Below are 25,614 nucleotides of genomic sequence, written 5' to 3' on the forward strand. Positions count from 1 at the left end.
TACCTGGAAAAAGAAGATTACAACCAGCCCCAAAACACTGGAATATTAAACGTATACGGAGGCAGAAGCAAGAGAAGGTTCCTTACATTCTCAGAACCCTCTTCCTCATCCGGGACATCCAGCGACAGCGAAGGCCCTACAGACACCAGAAACATTCAACAAAGGCCATTCTACCAACAGGCACCTTTTTTAGACAGAGGCAACAGCAGACCGAGAGGCCGTCCACGAGCCAACAGATGGTACAATCCCCAATCGAACCAACATCAGGGAGAGATCACAACCAGGAGGAACGTATACCGGTGGTAAGGGAAGAAATAGGCTCCATATACAACCTTTCAAACGAAGCCCTTCTTCCAACTGAAATCCAAGTACTCCAAAAAGGCCTATCATTTATCCCCACGGCCAGACCAGATTTAACTCAAATGAAAATGGAAATAATTCAACTCTTCAGAAAAATGAGACTCAAAGTATTTTTCCAAGATAGAGAAGAAATCACTTCTCGCAACTTCTCTGGTTTGAAAATTCCATCGTCCTTCTTTCCAAATTCACAAAACATGCCCGTAGAACTCTTAACTTTTGAGAAGAATGTTCTAAGAGATCTTGACAACCTAGACAGGAAGAAACCCTTCATGAAATGGAACCTGTCAAAACAAGAAACAGAAGCTCTGGATCACCTGCAACACAACAAAAATCTCATAATCAAACCGGCGGATAAGGGAGGAGGAATAGCCATCTGGCAGAGGGTCAAATATGAAGCCGAAGTACATCGCCAACTAATGGACAAAAAATATTATAGGAAAACTAATGAAGATTGGAACTCGAAGATAAAAAGTAAACTTCTTCCCATTATCACCACAGGCAAAGAAGAAGGGTGGCTGACAACGAAAGAAGCACAGTATTTGATCAACGATAATCCCAGGACACCCATTATGTATGTCCTCCCAAAAGTGCACAAAGACCCCAAAAATCCTCCAGGGAGGCCCATAATCTCAGGAGTAAACTCGATACTGGAGAGACCAGCAAAATATGTGGACACTTTTTTAAAACCACTGATCAAAGACACTCCGAGTTACGTGAAAGACACTATGCAGGCCATCATCACGCTCGAAAATTTTCCCTTCGACAAAGATAATGAAATCCTCGTAACCCTGGACATTGTCAGCCTATACTCAAATATTCCCCAAGAAGAAGGCCTAGAAGCAATACAAGTTTTCCTAGACAAAAGAGTTCGACCGCACACAGTGCCAACAAACCATCTTGTCCAACTAGCAGAAATCTGCCTCAAGAACAACTTTTTTTCCTTTAATGATACCCAATATCTACAGGTCACAGGAACCGCGATGGGATGTCCCTTCGCTCCAGAAATGGCCATAATGTTCATGGCCTTATATGAGGAAAAATGGGTGTATAATAACAACCCATACGACGGCCACATAAAAATGTGGCGTCGTTACATCGATGATGTTTTCCTCCTTTGGAGAGGTGAGATACAAGACCTAGAAGCGTTTGTTACATGGCTAAACAACAGGAGTCCAAACATTCAATTTACCACGAACCATCACAGAACAGAAATGAATTTCTTGGACCTACTCATCAGACACGAGGATGGTCATCTCTACACAACACTGTACACCAAAAAAACAGACAGAAACACATTTCTCGACTTCTCAAGTTTCCACCAACGTAACCTACGTGAGAATCTCCCTTACAGTCAATTTCTGCGAATTAGGAGAAACTGTTCGAAAAAAGAAGACTACTTTGAGAACGCTAGCTTCCTAATGGAGAAATTGCAAAAAAGGAACTACCCAAAAAAACTTCTGAAAAGAGCACTAAAAAGGGCATGGTATACTCCCAGAGATTCCCTTCTATCCCCAAGACCAGACAAAACAAACCCTAAACTGGTATGCGTCACCACTTTTTCAAACAGAACAAACGAAATGCAAAAGATCATTCGAAAAAACTGGGACACAGTAAAAGGAATTCAACCATTCGCACAGATACCAATCTTTGCCCTCAAAACAAACACCAGCATAAGAGAAAAATTGGTACGTGCAAACACCAACTACAAACAACCAGGGACATCATTGAGATCCTTGCTTTCACTACCACCTATAAAAGGCCACAAAAAATGCGGTACATGCGTATCATGCGACAGCACAATAGAAGGTACAAAGTTTGAGTATGGGCCAAAATACTTGATTCACAAAGGTTTTACCAACTGTAATACACAAAACGAAACAACCTGTGAAAAACCGCATCTCACAACATCGATCAAGAATCAAGTGCAAAACTCGCAATGCACCAATGGTGTCCCACTGGATTGAAAAAAACCACAGCATAAACGAACTAAAGTGGACAGTTCTACGCCATATCAAAAGCAAGAATGTAGACGCAACCCTTTCGAAAGTGGAAGCCAAAACTATAATGTTCCTAGGTACCATAGATAATGGATTAAACGAAATGACAGAAATATCGAACATCATCTGATAGGGGCCAGACATGTCACCTCCCTGGAAAACCAAGCACCACAACGCAACATCCAATGCACATCATTATTGAATAACCAACACCGGCCAAAAGATAAATCACATCTGATGCCACATGAACTCGTGTAGAACTGTAGACACATTTACACACCCAATATTCAGCAGCCATAAAATAACAGCAGACAATGATCACCCACAGCTCCAGGAACGAACGAAAACACGAAACATAGCTCAAGGAAGCAAGAGGATCAAAACATCAACGCGCTAATAAAAACAGGACTGCTATAAAAATCACGCGTCTGACAACAGCCCAAAGTGCGAGACCGGCACCCCTCCAACAATGATTATGTTCCTAAAACGCAACCCCAACACGCAAACAGTCAATAAAACAAAACCATTGAGACCGCAAAAGACGCATCAGACCCGGGAGCGGCTCAATAAAGTTTCTTTCGAATTGAATCTCGAGGCTGAGCAACAAAATGATCACCATGACTACAAACACACACCTCTAAGTCGTAACAGACACGCTGCATGTCAACGCATTGGAATTCCGCATAAATTCATCCATCGAAAGAGCGCCCTTCAGCGCAAACTCAAAACGTCAGCCAGTAAGAACGGACCAACACAACTTCAACTAACGCATTTGATAAACACAATCAGCAATTTAAACCGTGAAAAGACGTTACCAAATAGTTAGCGGCAGAAGAAAAGTTCAATTCAAAACAGTGCCTGCGAGTGTCAACAACCCGGTCACTATGACTACGACACACCCCCAAGTTAAAACAGCTGCAACCAGGAGCACGCAGCGCGCCAATACGTGGTACTCCCATATAAATCCACCAATCGCAATAGCGCTACCTACCACTTCGAGAAAACGCCAGAAGAGTGACAGCAGCCGCAAAGGAGAGAGGAGACCCCGGAGCACCGAAGAAGCGGACCAAAATACGCACAATCAAAAAGGTACGGAACAGCATGCCCCCACGGGCTACTTGTAAACAGCATGCCGCGATTCAAAAAATCCGAACTAACATCACGCGCTGAGCCAGCCCATGCACACTCAGTGAGTAGAATCGTGATTCCTAATCGTAACTAACATGGTGTTCACTCAGGCACAATGAAACAGAGCTCCTTCACAGAAATCCTCTGCATGCACAAAAAGAGGTCACGCCCTAAAATTTCAAAAAAGCACGATTAAGGCACGTATAAGCAGAGCGAGCCACGAACAATTAGCAGTAAAGAAACCAATCAATCAAACCGCATGAGCAGTCACAGCGAAAAACACCACCGCAAATTAGAAACCTGCCAGATATAATGATATAGCATTGGCGCCATTAAGAGGGTGTAGATGCCAACTCCTCTGACTTCCCATTTTTCCAGAAAGAAACCAACGAGACAAATATAAAGCAAGTCATTCTCCACCAGTTGGCAGTACACGGAACAAGGCATCACATAGAAGACAAGCCACTTCTTCTCGGAGTGAGCGTAAGTTGACACAGTACTATCCCTAGATTATTCACAATCTTCAAATATGGCACAAGTAGTAATTAGATACCATTACAATTGAATTACAGGAACAGAAGCCCGATTCCATCTTTACATCCGCCCTGAAGACGACCTCACAAACATCACACAGGTCCCCATCTACACAGGTCGAAACGCGTTGGCGCACAAGCAGAGATCGCGAACACCTTTTGTAGAAGACTAAGCGAGAACCAGCTCCTCTACACAAGCAAACGCAAATGCACAGAAAGACCACAACTTGCATTTTTGTTTAAACCATTTATAGACACAAGTACCCGACTCTGCTCAGGACCGCAATAACAGCTATAACTATAGGAGCCAACCGCTCAAGTTTCACAAATCAAACAGTTTCGGACAATTGACTACGGTTATGTAAAATAGATCTATTTGATAGCCTTTATGGTATTTTTTGTCACATTTTGAAGTCACTGTACAAATGTAAATATATATGTCACTGTATGTTGTATATAATAAGTGTTTGTCTAACGAGTAGTGTTCATCGAACCGAAAAGTTGATAAGCAAAAAATTGTTTTGCAGATCGCAGTCATTAAACAGACTAGCTGATAAAACAAATGTTGTAATCAATGGTGTCAGAGGCAAAATGTATGTTGTAAACACTAATTGAACAACAGCGGCCTTGGGAGGTGTGAACTGGCGGACGGGTGCTGCTGCACTTTCACTTTCGCTTTCTCGCCCTTTCCTTGCTCTGGCCCGGGAGTGCCTCATGCCGATCCCCTGATATCTGGAAGACCTGCACTCGACCCTGACTGGCTGTTGAAGTTCTGGTTGACCCTGTTTCCTCTGGCTGAGCGAGGGACGTCTTTTTGTAACCGACCGCCCTGCTGTTCGAGATGTCGACCAAATCGGAGGTAGACAAGCCGAAGTCTAAGGCTACCAGGCGGGGAGGCTATACCCAATCCAACAATATGGATCGCTATGCCCAGCAGAAGGGGTCGCCTGGTGGATCGGGACAGTCGCTGGAAGCACAGAAGGCCGATCCATCCCCAGCCTCAGAGTTATCATTGCAGGACATCAAGGGGGCGATTGAGGGGATGCAATCATCGATTGGGCGACAGTTCGAGACCCTGGCGCACAAGGTGGACATGATTTTGGTTGATGTCAACTTGATTCGCGCGGACCTGGGCAAAACCAATGAGCGGGTCAGGTCCCTGGATCTCAAGACCACTGGCCTCGCGGATGATGTCTCGGAACTCCAGGTTGAGGTTCGCAAGTTACGGACCGCGAATGACCTCTCCGCTCGCCGGCTCGAAGACTTTGAAGGTCGGGCCCGGCGCAACAATGTGCGCCTTATTGGGGTCCCGGAAACTTCGGAGGAGCTCTCCGTGGATTTACTCGTCGAGGACTTGGTGGTGAACCATCTTGCGCCTAAGGGCCTCTGCAAGTTTTTTGCGGTTGAGCGGGCCCACCGAGTGCCTGGCGGACGGCCTAAGGTGGGAGCCCCCCCCGCGACCGATTGCCGCCCGGATCTTTAATTTTCGAGACCGAGACGCTATCCTGCAAGCATCGAGGGTGAAAGACCCGGTGCCTTTTCAGAATACCTCTGTGAGCTTTTATCCTGACTTCACCCAGATGGTGCAGAAGCAAAGGCAGAGTTTCCTGGGGGTGAAGAGGCGGCTTAGGGAGATGGACCTGAAATATGCTATGCTTTTCCCCGCCAGGCTACGTGTGGTGGATGAGGATCGGACTTTCTTCTTCGAATCGCCGGACATGGCAGGGGACTGGTTGGATGCGCTCCCTCGGCGCCAGCCCGACGGAGACCGAGTGGCTGGAGTGGAAGGCGACCGTGATGGACAGGAGTGATACCTCCGGTGTCGGTCTGTTTTGACTCAGCCCCGGACAGTGACTAGCACCCTACTGCAGTAATGGGAGGGCGGCGGGGGGGAAGATAGGAGCCCTTTCCTCCCTTGGGGTACTTTTTGTAGATTTGTTTTTGATAGGGCGACAGGCACACTGCAAGTTGGGGGGGCTTTGTAAGCTGACGCAGGGGTGCAGGGAGGGGGGGGGGGATTTGGGATGTTGGGGTTGTTGTTGGGGTTTTTTTTCTTGCAAGGCGTAGTAATTGTTGTCAGTATTGTCCGATTGTGGTTCTCCGGGGGGGGGGGGGTGGAGGTCTCTTTGCGTTTGGGGATGGGGGGTAGGGGCTTAAACATAATTAGCTGGAATGTTAATGGCTTAGGGGATCGTATTAAACGGGGGATAGTCCTACAATTCTTGAAACGGACCTCGCCAGATGTGGTCCTCTTGCAGGAGACCCACCTTATAGGGAATACGTGTTATGCACTTAATAGAAAGGGTTATAAATTCATTGCTCACTCAGGGTTCTCCTCGGGCTCTAGGGGTGCGGGCATACTTGTTAGAGCTTCCCTACCATTTGAGGTTGACTCCACCATTGCTGATGATAGGGGGCGCTTTGTGGCTGTGGCGGGGAGGTGGGAGGGAAGAACTTTGGTATTGGTTTCTGTTTATGTCCCTCCTGCCCTGCAGGCCTCCACGTTTGCTGATCTGGGCAAGGCCTTGTTGGAACTCCCTGAAGGGATGCTGGTGTTGGGAGGAGACTTCAATGCGGTTGGATCTGGATTGCTCGATAGGTACCCGCCCAGGGACACCGGGGGGGCTCAGAAGTGGCTTCCCGACTTTATAGATACTTTCGGCCTGGTAGACTGTTGGAGGCTACGGCACCCCACTCAGAGACAATATACCTTTCACTCCGGGGCCCACGGTAGCCTCTCTCGGATTGATTACTTGCTCACTCTGGCTGCGCACGCCTCATTGGTATCTGAGGCTAGGCACATGGCACGGGGTATATCCGATCACTCGCCGGTGTGGGCCCGTCTGGATATTGGCCGGGTAGTGGGGGGCAGGGTGGCTCCCATTAACCCCTGGTACTTTCGTGACCCCAAGCTGCGCAGTGCATTGCTGAAGGCAGTTGATCACTATTTTCAGGATAATCAGGGTTCAGTTGAATCTGCGGTGTCCTTGTGGGAAGCGTTTAAGACCGTATTGAGAGGGGAGGCCCTTTCCTTGGTAGTGGCCACCAAGCGGCGGAGAGACGCCGAGGTGACGCAAGTTGAGGACGAGATTGCGGCTTTGGACGTGGCCTTGGAGGAGGAGGTTGCAGCAGCCACACTGCATAATTTGAGCTTGAAGCAATTGGAATACAGGGATTTGGTGACGAACGCTGCCAAGACCCTCAATAGGGAGCAGCAGGGTCGATTGTACGATGTCGGTGATAAGGCCGGGAAACTGTTGGCGTGGTTGGATAAAAAAAGAGCGTGTTAATCGAGTAGTCCCGGAGTTGTCGATGGATGGGGGAGAGGTGGTCACTGACCCCGACGGTATAGTCCAGTGTTTCTCGGACTATTTTCGTACGGTATACACCTCGGTTTCGGATAGGCCGACTGAGGACTCGTGCGACCTTCTGAGGGAAATTGCTCTGCCCTGCCTTTCTGCCATAGATAGGGATGACCTCGATGGAGATATAACTGTTGACGAAGTGGCGTGTGCTATCCGTGCGCTGCGCTCGGGTAAGGCCTCGGGCCCAAATGGTTTGCCGATTGAGTTGTATAAGCTTCGTCCGGATAAGTTGGCCCCTCACCTGCGCGCCATGTTCGTGGAGGCGCGGGTGAATGGGTTTCTTCCGCTCGATTAACGGCTGGCGACGATTGTGGTAATACACAAAGACGGTAAGCCCCGGGATAAGTGTGGTTCCTATCGGCCGATATCACTTCTCAACGCCGAGCCGAAAATCCTCGCCAAGATCCTTGCTAACCGCCTGGTCCGGGTGCTTGGAGATTTGATCCACCCGGACCAGTCGGGCTTTATCCCGCACCGTAACACTGCACTGAATCTTAGACGCCTTCATGGCGTGATCGCTAGGACGGGCACGATACGAGAGCCGGCCATTGTGGCGGCCCTCGATGCCACGATGGCTTTCGATACGGTGGAGTGGGCATACCTGTGGGCTGTGCTAGCCAAGTTCGGCTTCGGGCCTGGCTTTGTAGGCTGGGTGAGGTTGCTTTATGAGGGGCCCCTTGCTAGCGTCGTGGTGAACGGGCGGGCGTCGGCACCGTTCGAGCTCGGGCGGGGCACCCGGCAGGGCTGCCCCCTGTCGCCGTTGTTGTTTGCCCTTGCTCTTGAACCGCTGGCGGCGTGGATACGATGGCACCCAGATATACGTGGGATTCGTTGGTCGCCTGACCACGAGGACCGTATTTCGCTTTACGCCGACGATATTCTGTTATACCTCACCTCGCCTAAGAAATCTCTCATAGTGGTTTGTGACGTCCTGACTTCTTTCGGTAGGAACTCTGGTCTTGTTATTAATTGGGGAAAGTCATACTTGTATGTCCTGTGTGGTGATGTCCCGCCTGTCCCGCGAAACTGCTCGATCCAGATCGCCCGGCAGGGCTTTTTGTATTTAGGGATCTATATTTCCACTGACCCCACTCTACGATATGAGAAAAACCTGCTCCCTCCCTTGGCACGTTTGCGGCGGGACGTGGCGGGACGTGGCGGGTTGGCGGCGGTTGCCGCTTTCCCTCCTCGGCCGCGCCGCCCTGTTTAAAATGATGTCTCTTCCCCGTTTCCTCTATGCCTTGCAGAATACCCTTGAATTGGTCCCGGCCAGTTATTTCCGAGAGGTCGAAAGCCTCCAGCGCGCGCTATTGTGGGAAGGGCGACCGCGTATAGCGATTGCTAAGTTGACGCTTCCGTGGTATGACGGGGGTATCGCGCTTCCAGACATTCGGCGTTATTATTGGGCCACTCAGTTGAGCGCGATTAACCATGGTGTTTATGGTCCGGCGCTGAGCCCCGGCTACGCCATGGACCGGTGGTTGCTGCGCGGGGGTAATTACCACAGAGCGTTGTACTCGAAGTCGTTGGACTTAACCCTTACGGGGCCCACCAGGGTGGCCGTGCACGTGTGGAAGGTGGCGACAGATTCACTGGGCTGGAAGGGTAAGCTTACCCTTGCCACCCCGTTGTTTGACTCCGATATTCTGGGAAAGCTTTGGCATACGAAAGGGTTTGAGAAATGGGACCTGATCGGTATATCCAGGGTTGGAGACCTTTTGGCTAAGGGTAGGGTGAAGTCATTCGAGGAGCTGCAGAAGGAATATGAGCTAGGGAGCACGGAGTTCTTCCGATACGCTCAAGTGTGTCACGCCTTGCGGTCAGTCCTTGTAGAGGGGGAGACGGTGCCTGAGTCCTCTCCGTTAGAGGACCGGATCCTGGATGGCCATATGCCAGAGAGTACGATCTCTCTCATTTACAAGAAACTAATTAATGTTCGGGCAGATCTTCTTCTAGGGCTGCGCGATCAATGGACTAGGGATGGCCTCGAATTAGATGATGAGGATTGGCAGTATGCAGTTTCTTCCCCCAAAGAGGTCGCGATCCCTGCGCGCCTGCGGCTGGTGCAGCTTAAAATACTCCATAGAGTTTACGTGACAGGGCCTAGGCTGGTCCATATGGGTTTCTCTGAGGAGGGCTTATGTAAGAGAGGCTGTGGTATGGTGGGCACCTTCCTACATATTATTTGGGAATGCGGTGCGATCATGGAGTTCTGGAAGCGAATCCACGATGTGATGGGGGAGGTGACGGGCATCGCCATGCAGCCGGAGGCGCGGTGTTGTCTCCTGAATATTTGGGGTCCTACTGACCACGACGCGGCACAGACTCAGTGGGTGACCCTAGGGAACATGGTAGCTAAGCGCGACATTGCTCGCCTGTGGGGCTCTACTAGGCCTCCTACATTGACAGCGTGGATGGAAAACATGGATTGGAGCATGTTTAGGGAGAAGACAGTGTATTGTGCTCGAGGGCGCCCCCGGAAATGGCATACCGTATGGGGGCGATGGAACCAGTACAGAGGGGGAATATGCCTGCCCCCAGACCCGGACCCGCCTGAGGAGCAGCTCTCCCCTTAGCATTCCTTCCGGCTTTGTATTCTTTGCCGGTATGTGTTTGCCTTTTTGAGTCTCTGCCTTCCCCTCCTTTCCCTTACTATAGACCTGTGTCTGATGGACGAAATGGGGCTCGCTCCCCCTGCTGGGAACCCTTTTTGTGCTTTAAATACTTATCGCCTTGCTTGTGTTTAGGTTTGGGTTGGTGTTTATTTAAAACAGAACCTTTTGATTCTCCTGTCAGTGAAATGTGGACGCTCACTTGTGTTCTGTTTCTAAAGCTGCCGTACCTCCGGGTTGTCAGCTGAATAGCTGTGTCCCTGACTTAAAAGAATAAAGGTTTAAAAAAAAAAAAAAAAAAAAAAAAATTACAACCTGGTTTTGCAAGGGGGGTCCCATGAGTTTTTGGCCCTGGGCTCGGCAGCCATCTAGGGAAACCTACCAAACCCACACATTTCTGGAAACTAGACACCCGGGGGAGTCCAGCGAGGTATGGCTTGTGTGGGTCCCCCAACATTCTCCTACCCAGAATCCACAGTTAACATCAAATTTCACTGAAAAAAATCACTTTTTTCTCAAATTTCTGTGTGGGAAAGTTCTGGAATCTGCGTGGATCCACAAATTTCCTCCCACCCAGCGTTCCCCAAAGTCTTCCGAGAAAAATGGTACCTCACTTGCGTGGGTGGGTCAAGGAGTGTGCATGACATTGCTAACCCAGGATGAAGATTCAGAGATTGCTATGAGAGGACTGGGAAAGCAGGGCACATGAGTATTGAAAGCTCTTTGGATTCAGGAGACTGCTGTTTCTGTTGGCGCTTTGGTGATCGCTAGAAGCAGTTCATATTGTAAAAATACTTTTAAAATTACCTCAAATCCTTTCAGATTTTTGCCTCAAATGGAGGTGAAATCTGCAGTGAAAATCTATGGAAACAACATTAATTTGAGTATTGTTCATTATATGACCAAAATGGCGTACACAACTTAACATAGCACTGAGTGTAGTTAAACATTCCTGAGGGTTTTGAAAGTAAACTAATTGAAATATGGAGGCTTTTTATCCCAGTCACTTTTCAGATGCCTCTAGCCAGTCAAGTCTGAAAGTCAGCTGAGCGTTCATTAATTAAAATAAGAGTATATCAGTCGGTACCATTGGTGTTAATCAATGGTTAGAGAACCTGTTATCCCCTGCTTACTTGGACCAAGTCATTCCTCTTTCCTTTTTTGTGCCTCTCAATACGTTCTCTCTTTTAAACAGAGATAGAATGCCTGTATTTAATTTCCTCAAATTCATAATTCTTTGCAAAATTTCTCAAAATTTTAACACGTTATGAAGTATTTGTCTGCATATTTGGACTGCCCCTGGCGGCCGTTGGATTCCCTGCTTTTAGAAAGCACTACTTTTGTCATTCCAGTCCCGATGTTCCACCAATCAGGATATAATATTAAATTTACTGATTACTGACTCAGTCCTTGCTTACACACAACCCTGAACCTGACACCCCCCTCCTTTGGTCTCCCTTCCAGGCCCTCCCCAGGTCTTTTCCGCCCAACGGTGTAGTGCTTAATCAGTACAAGGCAAATAGAACAAAAGGTTCCATGGATCTCATACTTGTGGGCAGTGTTCTTTGTGTTGCATATGGCTTCCTTTGGAAACCTTTAGCATGAATATTCGAATCGGAATCTGCTTATTCATTGCAGTTACATCACAACAGTGTTTAATTAAATTAGTTAACCACTGTTGTGACGTCACATAGGTGGAACGCTCACTTCCCGTTTTTCCCGCTGCTCCACCTGTGTGTCTAGAGGCCCGAGCGTTGCAGCAGAATAGCAATTTGTGGTCTCCTCCTCCTCCTAGGTCTGACCGAAGGGGGACTGGAAGACATGGGCTGTGCTATGCCTGTGCCAGCAGCCTTCTCTCCCCGTCAACCTAGGTCTCTGCAGTGCCATATTAAGGAGGAAATGAAGCTGCGCTGACGAATGACTCTGAGAGACGCGATCAGTGCACTGCTAGCTCTGGATTCCAAAAGGCCTCTACATGGCAGAGCAGCGCATGCGCTGCTTTCGCCAGGCCGAGACCTAAAAAGGGTCATTTTTTCACTGTGAAATTGTGGTGTGTCCACGTTGCGTTTTGCGCCGTTTCCTGTTGCGGGCACTAGGCCTACCCATACAAGTGAGGTACCATTTTACTCGGAAGACTCTGGGGAACGTGGGGTGGGTGGAAATTTGTGGATCCATGCAGATTCCAGAACTTTCTACCACAGAAATGTGAGGAAAATGTGTTTTTTTGGACAATTCTTTCAGGTTTGCAAGGGATTCTGGGTAACAGAACCTGGTGGGAGCCAGTCAAGTCACCCCATCCTGGATTCCCCTGGGTGTCTAGTTTACAAAAATGTATAGGTTTCCCTAGGTGCCGGCAGAGCTAGGGTTCAAAACCTACAGCTAGACACTTTGCAAAAAAAGGGTAATTTTTCATTGTGAAAATGTGGTGTGTTCATGTTGCGTTTTGAGCCGTTTCCTGTCGTGGGAACTATGCCTACCCACACAGGTGAGGTACCATTTTTATCGGGAGACTTAGGGTAATTCAGATTTGTAAAGCAACTGTTATTACCTTTTGAATTTCGATGCATTTCTGCCTTCCACATGAAAGACAATGAGTAAAAAAAGAAGTCATTTTGAAAAATGACCGATTATTCTCATGCTAGTAGGAGTATTCCCAATTTCAGAGATGTGCAAATATCTACTGTTTCTAAACTCTATATTTTGTTCCCATTTCAGAAACACATAGGTGTCTTTCATACCGATTTTTCCATGTATACATTTTCCCAGAATAATTGCTATACCCGGTACATAATAAAAAACCATTGCAAGATGCTGCTTAGTTTTTGGCTCTGGGTTCGTCGGGTTCTTGGTGAAACTACAAGTCCTATAAAACCCCACAACCAGTAAGGTCCAGCGGATGTAACGGTATATTGCTTTCAAAAAGCTGTCATAATTAGAAGTTACAGGTGAAAACGTTGACACAAAAAGCTGTTTTTTTCAACTAATTTTCATTTTTTCGTATATTTAACTGTTAGTGTCTATAAAGAAACCTTGATGGATTTACACAAATGACCCCTTGTTAAATTCAGAATTGGGTCTACTTTTCATAAAAGTATAGCTTTCCAGGATCCATTATTGCTTTCATACCCATTTCTACCATTAACTGGAAGGAGGTTGAAAGCACAAAAAATAGCAAAAATAGGCTATGTCCCAGAAAAATGCCAAAACTGTTAAAAATGTTTGGTTTTCTGACAAAAAGTCTGTCATTCCCTTAAAGCTGGGAAAATGGTGATTTCAGCGCCACAACCCCTTTTTTGATACCGTTTGCAGGGAAAAACCCAGACGCTTTCATTTGCACCACTTTTTTCCCATTTTTCCCCCAAAAAACAAAATGTAGCTGTATTTTGGCTAATTTCTGGGTCCCTTCCAAGGGAATCCACAAACCCTGGGTACATTTAGAATCCCCATGATGTTAGAAGAAAAGGACGCAAATTTGGCGTGGATACCTTATGTGGTCAAAAAGTAACAGGGGTCTAAGCGCGAACTACCCCAAATAGCCAGAAAAAGGCTTAGCACGTGGGGGAAAGGCCTAGCAGCGAAGGGGTTAAGCTATAGAGTGTTAGCATGTGATCTAAACAGAAAGAGCGAGTCTATGAATGATGAACCCTTCTAATGGAACAAGTAACATGGACACTGAACATTATTTTGTAGGAATAGACAAAGAATGTCACAATACTATAGTAAAGGAGCAGAATCCCTTATAAGATCACACTGAAATTGTTTCCGGGCGGTAGAAGCCATCTCAACAGACAGGTGCCATTAGGCTGCCTCTGGAATTTTAACATGTTCTGGCCTAACCTCGCCATGTTTGTTTCTCTTACTTGAACACAAATTGATTTACTATATAAGGGAAGATGCCTTAAATCATAAATGTTTTACAGAATATAATTTCCAAACATTTGGGCCCAGTTATCGAATTCGCATCACCTGCATACTGCACCTATTAGTGACTCACAGATCCCATCTCGAAGGCAAATCCTGCAAAGAAAGCATACAGTTTCACGTAGACCCCTTCCTCAATCGGTTTGACTGGGTTTAAAAGCATCTGATTGAGCATTAGAATTGGAAACACCAGAATGACACTACACATGTAAATCTTGGGTCGATTCGCTGTAAATATTAGGACAAATATCTCCATACCTGAGATTCCAAGGTGCAGTTTTAACGTTTCTCCCCCCTTCCTGTCTTCGTGCAAAGATTCTAAGTCTCCTGAAATGGCAATAGATGTGGCTGTGGAAGGTGGTCTGCAAAGAAAGGACATTCAGACAGTAAAACAGAGAATTTCTATCTGCAAGCAGTTTAGCTGAAAAGAACATACTTGTGAAAGTCAATACTTTGGCTGAAGTACTCAAGTCGAGCGCAATGAGGACACCCCTTCCCTAATCGCTAATCCATGAGAAAGAATGGTAACCCGACTACAGCTTTTACTGTACGTATAAAGAAGGAATCCTGAAATAGTCTTCGCATTATCTAGCATTTGTGTGCTAGTAATCAGATTTTTTTGTTTGCGTGGAAGGTGTGGCAAAGCCAATATTTGAAGTTGGAGAACTTCTACTTCAAATTTGAAAGGAAGAAAAGCATTATAACTACAGCAGGCTTTTATTAAATACAATAAAGAAGCAACACTATTATGTGTAACATACTCTCATTTTTCACAAGAAACAAGTATGAAAAACACCGAACACTTTATAAAAAGCAGCGAGCATTGTCAAAGAATCTGGCCTTGGCAAGCTGGTGCGTTAGCACTTTTTTTTAATGCAAACATACAGCTCAAAATAAATATTGGAAAAGAATTAAGAATGCTGACGCCAGAACTTGGCAGTGGATTGCTATAAAACAATTTGACCACTGGGTACATTTTAATAGAAGGGCAGAGGTGCTTTCTAGCAAGCAGGTGCACTTAAAACAGGTACAGAAACGGTTTTTAGTTTTAAGGTGCATCTTGAGGAAAATAGGACTTGTTGGCGCAAATAAAACACACTGCTGTAATCTAAAGATATAGTTTAAACGCACAAAGATGACTAAAAAACATAAAACCGGATAAACACTTAAAAGAAATCATCGATAAGCAAAGTACTTGCCCACCAGCCATGAGACTGGAGTGCACTTCTTTTTAGGGTGATGTGCTCAGGTGATCACCCAAATGTAGTCTAACCCCTTTCCCATTTACCTATAGGTGCCCCTAGTTCAGGGAAGACATGGCTTGGCAGTTCGGGCTGGACTGTTCCATGAGGCACAGGGTCAGACTGATTTGCATAAGGCCATGTCTGAACTGGGGTGGCGGAGTGAGCTAAAGAATGATGATGGATTAAACCCAAATCAGTTGACTGGGGTGAGTGCTTACAATGTTCAACACTCCGTCCATCATCCCCTTTGGTTTTGCTTTGTTCGCCCTAAGTTGGCAGGGTATGCCCAGACGTGGGTCCCTTGTTCACTTTGCCACTGGATTCAAGCTAGCCTGGCTGATGATGGCTGATTACCCAGAAACCGGTCCCAGGATGCTTGTTTCCAGTCCAGGGAAGACATGGCTTGACAGTTCGGGCTGGACTATTCCCATGAGGCACAGGGTCAGACTGATTTGCATATGGCCATGTCTGAACTGGGGTGGCCATGTTCGACCACAGAGAAAGGCAAGAGACAGAAGGGGCAAGAGAAATAAATAATATGACAAATGAGGGGGCACTAAAGTGGGGTGAGACAGCAGAGGAGGCAAGAGCAGTGATACTAAATAGAGGGAGGAGAAAGCAAAGGTCTAGAGAGCAACAGTGTAGGGGTGAGGGAGTGTACGAAGTGGCAGAGCGGAGTAGAGATGGTGAATGAGTAAGAGTGAAAGAGGTGAACAACAACAGTAGGAGAGAGAGGACGCAGTGAAATCAAACAAAAGGTTGCAGAGTCAGTCGTAGAAATTTAGTGGAGCAGACTACAAACAAATGCAGAAAAATCAAGTGCACTGTTATGTAAAATAATTCTGATTTAATTTTTCTATTAGTTTTCATTTCCACTCAAATGAAGCTGGGGACTCTAAAAAAAAAAAAAAAAAAAACTTCTGAAGGCTGTAATATACAGATAATAAAACAAACCATATAAGAAGTGTCTCATGATAACCAGATGCTCAGTCACTACAGTTTATACTCTAGATTTTATTTGGCAAAGGCCTTAATTACCTGGTCAATAAAGTCTTTACAATTCTCCAAATGAAGTAAGAGTAATTTGTAGTGTGACAGAAACAGGGATCTGCCGAAAAACTACAGATGGCCCAGTCCACCATAACTTTGGTTCCCACACATCCGTAAGAGGCATAGCAACCGCCGGAGTTTTGACGGCGGACCATTAGATTTATCAGGTGTTGAGCAAGGCCACCGGTTTAATGAACAAGATTATCTAGCTGCACATTCCCCACCTTTTTAATATTTTCCATGCGTCACAGTGGATACGGAAGATTTTTCACCAGTACCTCGGCGCCGTGTGGCTATGCACCAATGCCTATCTGCTCCAGAAATGACACGTAGAGCCTGTAAAGGTGCCACCCCTGTGCGCTGATGCCAGTTAACTTCGAGGCTGTCTGCGCCCCCAGAAGCTGAGCCTCAAGAGCAATACTGATCGAAAGAAGTGTGCAGATTCCTAGACTTGGGATCTTATTAACATGTTGAGTGCAAATACAGAATGGGGAGGAAGGGAGGGCCGGGTGAGGAAGCTGAGGCTAAATAGAGCCTCTACCACAAAGAACGTTACCAAAGGTAAGTAACTTGTTTTTCTGCTAGCGACTTCTAGCAACAGATTCCACACCTTTTGAACAGATATCAAAGGCATACCAATTTGGAGATAAGCCTGTGAGTGAACTCAAACCAGAAAGTCCAGCAGGACGGAACAGGCAAAACATCCCTCTCAGCGAACTAAACCATCCAGACAATAGTGTTTCGGGAACTTATGGAGGTACACCCACATAGCTGCCTGGCAGACGTCTAGGACAGGGACTCTGCGTGCTTTATTTTATTTATTTTTAAAGTTTTATATAGCGCTGGCTAGACCCAGAGGTATCAGAGCGCTTTACATGAGTAAGATAATATAAACATGGCATCCAAGTAGATAAAGGATAATGAAACAACATGCAAAGTATACACATCAAAATAGATAAACAGGTGCAAGAGATAAACATTCAAGTAATTAGGTGGGTGATGTTAAGGAAATGGACAAATAATTGGGCAAATATAACATGGTGATTGGGGGTCAAGTGCAGGTCACAGTTTAGGACCCCCAATAATAATTGGGCCAACATGGCATACAAGTAGATAAGGAATAATCAGGACAACATGCGGGATATACAAATCAAACAGGTAAACAGGGGCAAACTGGAATGAGTACGCAGTCCTCCTGCAGGCTGCTTTTTGGACAATGTGCAGCAGATCTTTATGCAGAGTACGATCCAGCAAGAGATGGTTATCTTCTGCACAGCCTTCCCTTTTTTCACTCTAGTGAACCCCACAAAGAGCTAATCGTCCACCCGGTGGTCTTTGAAATGATCAATGTAAAAACTAAGCGCTCTTTTGGAATCCAATCAATGGAGCCTCTCCTCCTCCTTAGGGAGGTGAGGTGGAGCATAAAAGACCAGCAAGGTGATGGATTGACCGGTAAATTGGAGACATTTATGGCAGAAAGAAGTCTTGAGTCCACAGAACTGGGTTGGCTAGGAAGGAGGAGGTGTATTGTGGCTGGACACAAAGAGCCTAAAGCTTGCTCACATGCCGTGCCAAGGTGATAGCAATAAGGAAAACAGTCTTGATATTAAAGAGCCATAAAGGGCGGCTGAGGAGTGGCTCTAATGGAGAGCACATCAGATTAGTCAGGACCAGATTAAGGTCCCACTGGGGCATTAAAAAGCGATAGGGAAGGGTATATGCAGCAGCCCTTTAAAAAAACAAAAGTCACATCACAACCTGGTGACTTATTTATTATTTATTATTATTTTATTTATTTATTATATTAATTTCTATGGTGCACAGCTACCCACAATGGGGTCTCCCGGCGCCGCCGATGACATGGCGAAAAAGGGATCACTGTGGTTAAGATTTATTGGCGAGGAAAGAGCCAGGTCTTCAAGTTCTTTCAGAAGTTATGGAAGCAAGGTTCCAGTTTTAACGGCAGAGGTAGTGAATTCCAGAGTTTAGGTGCCATGCACGAGAATGAGCGGCCGCCCATGCTGGACAGCCTAAAACGGGGGATATGAAAGTTGCCCTGAGAAGAGGATCTGAGAGAACGGACAGGAACGTAAGGACGAATGAGAGATTGCAGGTACGCAGGGGCCGTCTGATGTTTCATTTTAAACATTATGCACAGTGTCTTGTATTTGATGCGATTTTCTATACGCAGCCAGTGTAGATCTTGAAGAAAAGGAGAGACGCAGGTCCTCCTGGGAATATTACACAGGAGGCGGGCCGCTGAATTTTGGACTAACTGCAGTTTCCGCAGAATCTCCTGGCTGCCCCCCAAGTATAGTACATTCACGTAGTCTAGGCGTGATGTAATTAAGGCCTGAACTACTGTGCGCTTGGTGGAGTCCGGGAGCATCCAGAGGATCTTCCGTAACCATCTCAAAATGGTAAAACAGGTAGCTGCAACACTGACCACCTGTTGCCGCATCAAGAGTAGATCGTCCATAATAAAGCCGAGGTTCCGCACCTGCTTCACTGGCTGGGGAAGAGGACCCATTGTAGTAGGCCAATGTTGGGGGCCCCAAAGGTGTTTTTTATTACCTAGTATCAGCACCTCCGTTTTCTCACCATTTAGTTTTAGAAGATTAGTCTGCATCCACTCCGCCACCTTACCCAGACCAAGCTGAAGCGAGGAGGGAGAGCTTTCCTCTCCCGCTGATAGTGAAAATATAATCTGGGTATCATCTGCATATGAGTAAAGAGCTAAGCCAGAGGTCTCCACAATATCCGCCAAAGGACGTATATAGATATTGAAAAGCAGAGGGCTAAGTGAGGACCCCTGGGGAACTCCATATGCAGATGGGCGGATAGAAGATGAGGCAGTTTGTGAAAAGATCTGAAAGGAGCGATTCTGTATAAAGGAGGCCAACCAGGCCAAGGCTGAACCCGCTACCCCTGCAGACCCGAGGGCGTTCAATAGGATGGAATGCGACACAGTGTCGAACGCGGCACTTAAATCCAGAAGGATAAGAGCCGCCGATTCTCCCCTGTCAAGCAGAGAGCGGAGATTCTCGGACACTCCTAGTAGCGTGGTCTCGGTGGAAAAATGCGAACGAAAGCCTGATTGAGAGGGATGGAGAAAACCGGACGATTCTATGTACAGCAACAAATGGGTGTTAACATGTCTCTCAAGAATCTTGGAGAACATAGACAGCAAAGAAATCGGGCGGTAGTTTGAAAGAATTTTGGGGTCCGCTGGAGGCTTTTTAAGAAGAGGGACCACCATAGCCCGCTTCCAGTCCTCAGGGACAGTAGATTCTCGAAGGGAGGCATTTAAGAGGGCCTGAATAATAAGAAGGGAATCAGGGGAGAGCGGACGAAGAAAATCCATCGGAACTGGATCCAGAGGGGAACCATATTTGACCTTGGATAAGCAATCAGATAAAGTTTGTTGATCCAGCCTGGGCCATTTGAGTAACAAAGGGCGGGCAGAGACAGGGACTGGCAGTGATGGTACAGACTGCAAAGAAGAAGATGGAGGCTGAGGTCCCAAAAGGGAACGGTAGATAGTTTCTACTTTGGTGGTGAAAAAGTCTGCAATCTCATTGCAGCGAGGCTCGTCCAGCGAAGGTGGAGATGGGGAGGCCTTGGAACCAGCCAGATTTTTGACCATAGCAAAGAGTGCCCGAGGGCGGTTAGAATAGTTATTTATCTTAAACAACAAAGGCTGATCTGGCAACTGAAAGATAACATTTAACAGAGCCTCAAGCAAAACTTGCTGGGCAAGAGAAAGAAAAAAATAACAGAATGACAATAACTTGGCTTGGAGGGGGTCTATCGGGTGCGAGCGGAATCAAGCCACGAATTTACCCCATCATACGTTTATACAGTTTTGTCAAGGGATGCCTGGCTGCCAAGATGACATCAAAGAACTCCAGAGGGAGGTTGAAGGTGTACAGCTGTCGTTGCTCAATCTCCACGCATGAAGATGGAGATTGTGAAGAACTGAGTGAGGAACTCTGCCTTTGCCTTGTTGCTGCAACAGCACGTCCTCCCGGAGGGGAAGCCATATCGTAGGGGATATGCTGAAGCCCAGATGTTCTCAATCTCTTACTCTGTCTGTGCCCAATCTCGAGTCACTAGGATGACTTGGGCCTGACCTGTCCTGAACTTCTTGAGAACTCGGGCAGGAGTAAAGCAATACACGAGTTTTAAGTTCCACTCGAGGCAGAATGTGCAGTAGAGTGAGAGACGCCTTCGAAACTCCAAAACGCAGAAGTTCTGACATTGTCCATTCTCAGCAATTGCAAACACATCGACCAATGGTTCTCCCCATTCGCGGAAGAGTTCTTGAGCCACCTTCGGGTGCAACTGCCAATTGTGATTGGCTAGGCTACGACGGCTGAGCTTATTCGCTTTGGGATGACCCCAAAGCGAATAACATCAAGCTGATCAGGAAAGTTCTTCCCTACATCCCAGACACCCTTAGGAAAACGGTAATGGGAGCCCTGGTCTTATCCCGCATTGACTACTGTAACTCCCTCTATTTGGGAGCAGGAGAAAAACAGCTGTCTAAACTTCAGGCAATCCAAAACGCGGCAGCCAGAGCCCTACTAAACATTCCCAGACGCCACCCCACATCCAAGGCTATTCGAGAGCTACATTGGCTCCCAGTCAGGCGCCGAATCCATTTAAAAACTCTCTGCCTGGTCCACAGATCTCTCCACGGCAAGGGACCCGACTACTTCAATAACCTACTGCCCCGATACATCCCCCCGCGCGTACTGAGGTCATCCACCCTTGACCTCGTCTGCCTACCCAGAATAAATAAAGCCCGGTGGGGGGGGAAAGTCCTTCTAATACCAAGCGGCAAAAATCTGGAACTCGCTACCCCCAGCTCTTCGTGCCCAAAAATCTAAAACGCGCTTCAGAAAAGATCTAAAAACCTGGCTCTTTGTCTAGATCAACCTGCTCCTCTGCCTCTCTCTTTTCTGGATCTGTTAGCGCCAAGACGCCGCGGCATTCGTGCGCTCTACAAATACTTCAGTCAGTCAGTCAGTCAGTCAGTCAGTCAGTCAGTCAGTCAGTCAGTCATTCAAGGATCCTGCCAAGCAGTTCACCACCAGGAAATTTCTTTGGCAGTCCAGCCATTTCCAGAGGCTCAAGACCTGATGGTACAAGGTCCGTGACCCCATCCTGCCCTGATTTTTGTAGTACCACATGGCAGTGGTGTTGTCCATGAGCAGCTGCACCAATTTTCCTTTGACGGACGGACGGAAGACTTTCAACGCCAAGCGGATGACCCTCAGTCTCAGAAGGTTTAAGTAGAGCTAGGAACCAGCCAAAGAACAGAAGCCTCTGATCTTCACCTCTTCCAGATGGTTGCTCCAACCCAGAAGCAATGCATCCTTCACCAAAGTGAGCTCTGGGTGGGGAATGGAGTGGGGTCTACCGATGACACAATCCCAGACCAGCAACCACTACTGCAGATCTTATGCAGTTTCCTCTCAAATCTGAACCTGGTCGGGGAGGTCCCCTTGATGTTGGGCCACTAGATCTTCAAATCCCTCTGCAGAATCTGCATATGCCACATGGTGTACTCGACCAACAGGATGCAGCAAGCTATTAGTCCTAGCAGCCTGAGAGTTGACCGACTTAAATCCGGGACAGAGCCTGAAAAATCGGGATCATAGCCTGAAAAATCGGGATCATAGCCTGAATGTCCTAGACTTATTTTCCTGGGGAAAGGCACAAATCCAAACAGTTTCCACAATGACTCAGATGAAGAGGAGCGTCTGAAAAAGCGTCAGGTGTGACTTCAGCACATTGATAGAGTACCTCAAAGATGACAAGAGGTTCATCGTAATCTGGCGATGGTGGACTACTGCCTGAGGGTGACCTAGTCTTTAAAAGCCAGCCACTGAAATAGGGAAAGACTGCCAGTCATCCCCTCCGAAGTGTTGCTGCCACAAATGCCATCACTTTTGTCAACACCCGAGGGGCACTGGTGAGAACAAAGTAGAGCACAGCAAATTGAAAGTGCTCCTGTGCCACCATGAACTACAAGCAGTTCCGACGGGCTCGACCCAAAGCACCACAGGCTCATCTGAAAGGGATCTGTCACAGACATTTGTTTGCAACGGTCCCAATAGGGCTTTAAACCGGTCGTTCTAGCGGATGACTTCCCTTGCAAACTGAGAACATTCGAAAAATATTGATAAAAGTCTTAGAGAGCAAGGAGCTCCAGAACAGCGTCAGGTGGTGTGGAAAGAATGGAACAGACATCAGTACGCAGGGGTGGCATAGATATTGGCTTTGCATGTCATTTCGGGAGTGGAACGGTAACCTATCTGCGCACTGAGATACTGCTAAAAAATCTTACAGATCCAGTCGGAATTTTGGGAAATGCTCAAAATGAGAGGAATCTGCAGCTAGAAGTCTCTATTAGAAAGCTGCATTATTTAGGGTGGGCATTCAGATGCAGTTTTTGGGTCTCGCATAGGCAGCATTACGCTGTCTCTTCGAGACATGCTGGAGTCAGGATATGTGGATAGAGCTCCACTTACTTCCCACCCATCTTTTTAAATGGATGCTGTCCCTGTCCTTTGTAAACAGTGGCTTTTCATTTGTCATTAGGCTTTGTAGTCCCTCTTTAGTACAGCCTTGTCTCTTCTTGTAACCTCCCATGAGGACACCCCCTGTTACATGTGTTGTTACGTCCTAGGTTTTAATTACAGCCTCAAGGCACTACTTTCTTAAAGGCCTTCAGACAGGACACTCACTTAAGTCCTAAACTCGATTGGCAGTGATTACTTTACTCGCTAGCACATCTCACATTTATATTAGATCTTCTATAAATTTCCCTTCATCAGCTCCACATAGAGTACAACCTAATCTGGAATTAATATAATATTTTGTCACATTTCAAAGCTACTAATTGTATACATGAACACAGCTATTTGAATGTATTTGTGGTACTGTCTTGCATGCAATGCATTATGGGTAGGGTAGATTTACCATATCTTCAAAGTTTATGATGCTCACTAGGGACCTCTAGGCACAGCTTTTGCTACTGCACCTAGACAAGCAGTGCTGGTGCCTTGCTCATGAGGGATATATAGGCGCAGTTTGTGCTACTACACCTAGACAAGCAGTGCTGGTGCCTTGCTCACAAGGGAAATCTAGGCACAGCTTGCTGTACTGCACCTACCACATCTCATTTATATTAAACCTTCTATAAATTTCACTTCATAAGCTCCACAGAGTACAACCTAATCTGGAATTAATATAATAAATATTTTGTCACATTTCAAAGCGACCAATTGTATTTGTACTTTGTACTTATAGTCGTGGCTTGTGAAAAGCAAGGCTGGTAGTAACTGCGCCTCTTTAACTGCCAGCCTTGCTGTTCATATGCAAGGAGTATAAGCACAAAGTGCGTGTTTAGGCACCGCTTGCAGGCTTTCAAAACATATAAATAAAAGACATTGTTATTTACAATGGCAATAGCTCAAATTCTCGAAATGCGAGACCTATTGCATTGCAAATGCTTGTTTTTCCTGCTTGCAAACATCCATGAAGGGAGCAAACCTAATCAACAGGGAAAAAACAGACAGCAACTCTCACTGCTAAACTAACAGCATGTCTTGGCTATTGTTATCTTCTTTTGCATATTTTTTTTTTTATCATGCAGAATGCCATAAACCAAGATTCAAACAGATCCTGGGGGGCGGGGGTGGGGATCTGTGTCTGGAAAACATGTGGTCCCACAGTGTCGGTAGCAGAAATAAACACCAGAGCAGCAGCACAATCTCTAAATATGGCAGGCCATATTCTACATAAATCCAAAAGTGATAAGGTTGAATTATTTCTAGAAGCAGGCCTAAGTGTTCGGACTGTCTGGCTTAAGATAAAGGACTACACATTACACTCTGATTACCTGCAGCCCTCGATGAGGCAAACAAAAGATAGATGTCACATGGATGAAATGTACATCAATATGGCCCAACAAAAAGCCACTACCAAGATTTGCGAACTGTAATCTTCAAGTCCTCAGTTCAAATTCGTGACAAGAAAGCATAAACGAGAAATGCTATCCTACCATTCAAGAAAGTATGTTCACTCAAGTCCTGACATCTGCCCATCCAGAAACAACAACGTGCATCTGATGTTTCCCTGGGAAATACTACAACTGTACACGTTTTTCAGAAACACCATTTTTAATGTGCATTCAAATGATTTTTGATGAACTCTATGTATAGTGAAATGTTATCAGAATTTGCATAGCACAAAAATGACAAATTAGCTGCAAAAAGATTGTTTTATTGTACAACACATTTTTTTTTACGTGAATGAGTTGTGCTGTAAACAAATTAATCTTTGTTATGCGAACTAAGATTTTACTATTCTCTTTTGTACAATTTGCAGGCAGTTTTGAAGGTTAGTACAAACCGGAGTGAAACTGAATACATACACTTGGCTGTTTTCTGCCGAGAAGTGTTTAAACATAGTGCATGCAGGAGATATCCGAGAATAGTCGCACCTTGTGATTAAACACATACAAGCTCATTCTGGAAGGCAACAAGTTCGAACAGCACGCTCGTGCCAAGAGAGAAAGTGAATTAAAAGGCTGATGATTCAAGTTCCGCTATACAGATCAACATTTAAGATCCTTCCATCAGCAGAGTGTTCCGGAGACTGCTAATGGACCCAGAAAGACACCGAGGGAAAAGGACAACCAGGAAATATTTCCAAGCGCCGATTGTCAATTGCCTAAAAGGTAAACAGCGGTCATTGCCCTTGCAATATACAGAATGTCCAAGACCACAATGCATTCAGTGTCTGGAGTTTTGAATAGTTTTTTTTTTTTTTTCCCAAGATAAGTTTAATTGCTGGCCGAAAGAAATCAAATTAAAATTGCAATTTGACTGTTAAAATCGGAGCGTTAGTTTTGTTCACATCAGTGGTAAAAAGGGGCAACGCAGTGAGCTGGCTGAACATTTGAGGAACATTGCAGATGAAAACTGTTATGGAGTTTAAAGATACAGTACAGGATTACTGTATGGTGGCAGCCTACTCCAGGGAGACCACGGTATTGCAACATTTCTTCAGCACTATGCGAGGCAGCAGAAGGGTATTGATAGAGAAGGCTTCTCCAACAAATAGCTCGGGATTTACTGGTAGCTCTCCAGCTACCTAAAAGTAATTCTCCTTGGTGCAGCCCAACCTACTAAATTAGAAGCTTACGATTGGTTGAATCAATATATGTATACTTGAAAAGTGTGTATTCAAGATGAAAGTGTGTCTATTTTCAGAACTCATGCGCTGATGTTTGGAGAAGAAAGGTATAATTTCCAAAAAATACTTACAGCTCATGTTCGAGCAATAAATCATGCCTCATTGGGGAGACTTATTACTCATATTGATACCTT

At 46.1% G+C, this 25,614-nt stretch overlaps 1 protein-coding gene across 1 annotated transcript in view; it reads right to left on the reverse strand.

The window, feature by feature from the left end:
- EEIG2 (EEIG family member 2) overlaps window positions 1-25,614 on the reverse strand; it is a 571,287-nt gene that overhangs the window by 268,433 nt on the left and 277,240 nt on the right. Inside the window, exon 6 of the mRNA XM_085602240.1 lies at window positions 14,175-14,278. Within this exon, the coding sequence (XP_085458366.1) occupies window positions 14,175-14,278 (104 nt within the window). The remainder of the gene's footprint in view (window positions 1-14,174; window positions 14,279-25,614) is intronic.

The sequence above is a fragment of the Triturus cristatus genome, chromosome 4_2 (assembly GCF_964204655.1).
Source record: "Triturus cristatus chromosome 4_2, aTriCri1.1, whole genome shotgun sequence".
NCBI lineage: Eukaryota > Metazoa > Chordata > Amphibia > Caudata > Salamandridae > Triturus > Triturus cristatus.